Source organism: Motacilla alba, chromosome 1 (genome assembly GCF_015832195.1).
Source record: "Motacilla alba alba isolate MOTALB_02 chromosome 1, Motacilla_alba_V1.0_pri, whole genome shotgun sequence".
Taxonomy (NCBI): domain Eukaryota; kingdom Metazoa; phylum Chordata; class Aves; order Passeriformes; family Motacillidae; genus Motacilla; species Motacilla alba.
The window spans coordinates 46,451,495-46,455,329 of record NC_052016.1 but is presented as its reverse complement, the minus strand read 5'-3'; the positions used below and the strand labels follow the sequence as shown (position 1 = coordinate 46,455,329).

At 49.1% G+C, this 3,835-nt stretch overlaps 1 protein-coding gene across 1 annotated transcript; it reads right to left on the bottom strand.

The window, feature by feature from the left end:
* Positions 1–513: 513 nt before the first annotated feature.
* Positions 514–3,634, bottom strand: FUT4 (fucosyltransferase 4). Its single transcript, XM_038155152.1, has one exon. It carries the CDS (start codon positions 3,632–3,634, stop codon positions 2,567–2,569), a length of 1,068 nt encoding a protein of 355 aa, XP_038011080.1. The 3' UTR covers positions 514–2,566.
* Between the last annotated feature and the right edge of the window lie 201 nt (positions 3,635–3,835).

The following is a 3,835-nucleotide window of genomic DNA, read 5'->3' as shown; positions in this document are numbered from 1 at the left end:
CTTTAATTGCTTTGTAGCTCTTTTCTGAATTTGACAAAAATATTCCGTCAAAGATTTCAATTCTTTTTTTTAGAGAGGCTGAGAAGAAAATTAACATTTGCAATCTCTGGAAATTCCCATGATCCTGCAGCCTGATCTTCTGCATGTGGCATTATTAATTATTACACACAAAAGAACTGTGTGCCTGTGCATTTTTCACAAAATGCTGAAAAAATTAGGAGGACTGAAAAAAATACACTGGTTTCTGCAGACTGATAAAAAGTAATGCAATCTTAAATATTATTTCATTACTTTTAAGATTGGGGTTTTGTATACAGTTCTGCAAACTCTGATAAAAACTGAGCAGAAGAAAATACTATACATTCAAAGGAAAAGAGGGAACCTATCATCCTGACACTTGGGTATTACTATTAATACTATACCTATATTGGAGTTCTAAAAATATCAAACCCAGTATTATGGGAGTGGTAACTACTGACAGAGAAACAGATGACCATGCCATGAAGAACACTCTTTTACTTTAAACAATCACTTTATATTTCTTGGAGTGAAAGTGCAGCATTAGGAATCATCCCTACTATATTCACATTGCATAGATTGTTTTCACTCCCTTCCCAGTAAATATTCTACAGCAACTCTGGCACTGACAACAGAAAGGGTCATCAAGTACTTTCAGCCAACCTTGCTTGCACAAAAGCAGAAGGGAATAATTGGAGAAGCCTGCAAGATATGAACTGGTAAAACTGTGCAAATTATTAAAGAACTTCATTATTATTAGGTTTTTTTTCCCGATAATCCTTGGCTCCATGCTTACCTAATCATGGGGAGCATCTAACTAGAAATACATTACAATAGACTGCCAGTTCATACATCGCTCATCCAACATCCCGTACTGCTTAAATCTAATCCTTTCCTAACCTAAATATGACTTAAAATGCCAGCGAGGTTGCCTGTTCTGATGCCCATCTTTTATTTGCAACCGACTTTCTTCTTTTCCCACCTGTTCTGTGCCCACGATTTTATTCTGAATGAAGTCTCTGAGTAACTTCTTGGATTAAAAAGCAGCAGAATGAATACCTTATTCACGTGGGCAAGTCTCTTGTAGGTTGCTATTTTTTTGCCACCAAACTTCATAGCTGCAAAAGACAGGGAGGCTGAGCTTGGCAAGGATGTGTAATTGAAATGAAGTTTCTTTCTGGCTTTGGCTGAGCAAGATTACATGTAACCAAAAAGTAATCACACATCCACTACTAAGATGGCTCCAGTAAAATGTGGGAGCCTAAAAGGGAATGACTACTGTAAATGTCCCTTGACAGGCACTGAGTGAAGGGAGTTCTACCTTAAGAACCTATTTATTGATTAAAAAACTGAGCCACAAAAATACCTCAAAACCAAAGGAAGAGAAAATAGTAAATCCTTCCCTTTTCATATTCTTTCCTCACACAATCTGTATTTTACCAACAACGTAGATCTTACTCTCTACAGTAATTTTCTTTCTGAATGGAAGTCATTTGGGAGTTTGGGAATTTTTTAGAAACAACAAGACAACATTCTGACTAGTCTGTCACCCATGAGAATTTTTTTTAATTTGCCATAAACCAAAAGAGTTGCTACACAACAGCACTGTGTACTGATACTTGAGAAAAAAGTTAGCCTTTCTGTATATATATTCAATACAGTAATAAAATCCCTGCAATTCTGACCCTTTCCCTGCATTCTCCTGTATGGCAATAATTTTGCAAGATATCTGTAAACATTTCCTAATTCCTGAATATAGGGAGGGTGGAAGTGTTCCAACTTTCTTCCCTACAGTCTGTGTTTTCCTGTACTTAAAGTTCCGCTCTACTCTCATACACGATAAACATGCCCAGGGTTTCAGCAGGTAGTAGGAGAAATACTTTACATCATCTGAGCTGTTTGTCCACTCAGATTCAGTCCCCTTCATATACTTTTTCCTAAACAGAACAATTACTTGGTTCAAAGCATTATTAACTGGCTGCTGTAATTTCAAGCCTTGCTAAAAGGTGCTACTGTATCATAAGATTCTTACATTCAACACTTGCGGCTCAGAATTTGTCTATAAATAGCTTTCACACGCATAAAAAGCGGTTTAAAACATTCATTTTTGTCTTTGTATTACAGAAAACCAGCACTGATCATGTGTCTTCTGTGAGCAGAGGAAAGTTTCACGGTCCAGGAAGTTGTCATAGCCGCCAAAATTGGTTTCAGCTGTACAGCTGAGGAATTTGGCATCAGAAATTTATGTTGAGCTGGGCAGAAATTTAAAAGTTCGGTAACAGTACAACTTCTGGAAATTTAACTTTGCTCTTTAGGAATCATCTGGCATAATGTCTCTTTGTACATTCATAATTTTCTCTTCATTAAAAATCTTCCTTTGCAGGCTTTTCACAGCTTGTTTTCCTGTACCTGTATGCTTGTCCAACTGATGCCAGTCTCCTGCGGCTAATGCCGACTACCTGGGCAAATGATCCCTGTGAGACTCATTCTTCCCGACACACCGACACTTGGCCCAGGCTGTCCAGGCAAGCCTCACCCGCCAGGAACATCAGCTTTCAAACCAGCTGGCCAGATTCTGAACAGTCTTGATTTGATTCCCAGCTATCCTAACAGCCTCGCAGACCTTGCAGAAATGCTCATCCCAAAACGAGGTGACGTGGACTTCGTACTTCTTCCTCCAGGCAAAGTACCGCCTGTAGTTGGGTTTGTTTTTATCGAGGAATTTCAGGTAGGTGGCCAGCAGCCGCGGGCTGGGGAAGTCGTCAACGTGGATGAAGGAATCGGGGGGGATGAAGCGCTCGTAGTTGGCCCTGCGGGGTCCCAGGACGACGGGCACGGCGCTGGCGGAGAAAGCGTTCCTCCAGAGCTTCTCGGTGATGTAGTCGGTGTGCTGGGAGTTCTCGAAGGCCAGGTAGAACTTGTAGGCTGAGACGGTCTCCACCAGGCCGCCCTCGGCCAGCGCCAGCCCCCGCGCCCCGTACACGTCGATGGGCAGGTGCTCCTTCAGCTGGCGGTAGTAGCGCACCCGGGCGTGCTCCTCGTTCCAGTTGCTGATGACCCAGGCCACCAGCCGCGTCTTGCGGGGCAGGACGAAGGGCCGGGGCGCCGGCGGGACGTAGAGGTACCCGTAGGGCACGAACACGTCGGAGTCGCGGCGGTAGGACATGGTCCAGTTGAAGACCCCGGCGAGCCCCCGCAGCCCGGGCGAGTGCGACGGCGACTCGAAGTTCATCCACACCCAGCGCTGGCGCGGGGGCCGCGGCGGGGACCCTCGGGGCAGCCCCTCGGCGCCGTGCCGCACCAGGTCGCGGTGGTGGAACAGCACCGCCTGCGCCTCGCCGAGCCGGCTGCGGTCGGCGCTGAGGCGGCAGCCGCTGATGTTGTAGCGCCGCCGGCAGTCGGGCAAGCGCCGCGGGCGGCCGAAGGGCTCCCACCACAGCAGCACGGTCACCGCCTCGCCGTCCGCCCGGGCCGGCTCGGGCAGCGCCGAGTACAGGGCGAGCGCGGCGGCGGCGGCGCCCAGCAGCCCGGCCGCCAGCGCCCACCGCCGCCCGCGCAGCCGCCGCCGCCAGCGCCGCCAGAAGCAACCGCGGCAGCGCCGCGGGGCCGCCTCCATCCCCGCCGCCCGCCGCCGCCGCTCTGTCCCCCGCAGGGCACCGGCCGCGCTAGGGCCGGGCAGCGCATCCTGGGGCTGGGGCTGCTGCCGCCGCCGCCGCTCTGCCCCCGGTCCCGGTAGCGGGGAGGCGCCGCTGCCGCCGCCCCTCCCGGCCATGCCCGCCCGTCCTCCGCCCGCCGCCTCCCGGCCCGGGTGCCGCCC

Excerpts from the sequence above, each read along its gene's own strand:
- FUT4 (XM_038155152.1), bottom strand. The coding sequence starts at position 3,634 with ATGGAGGCGGCCCCGCGGCGCTGCCGCGGTTGCTTCTGGCGGCGCTGG.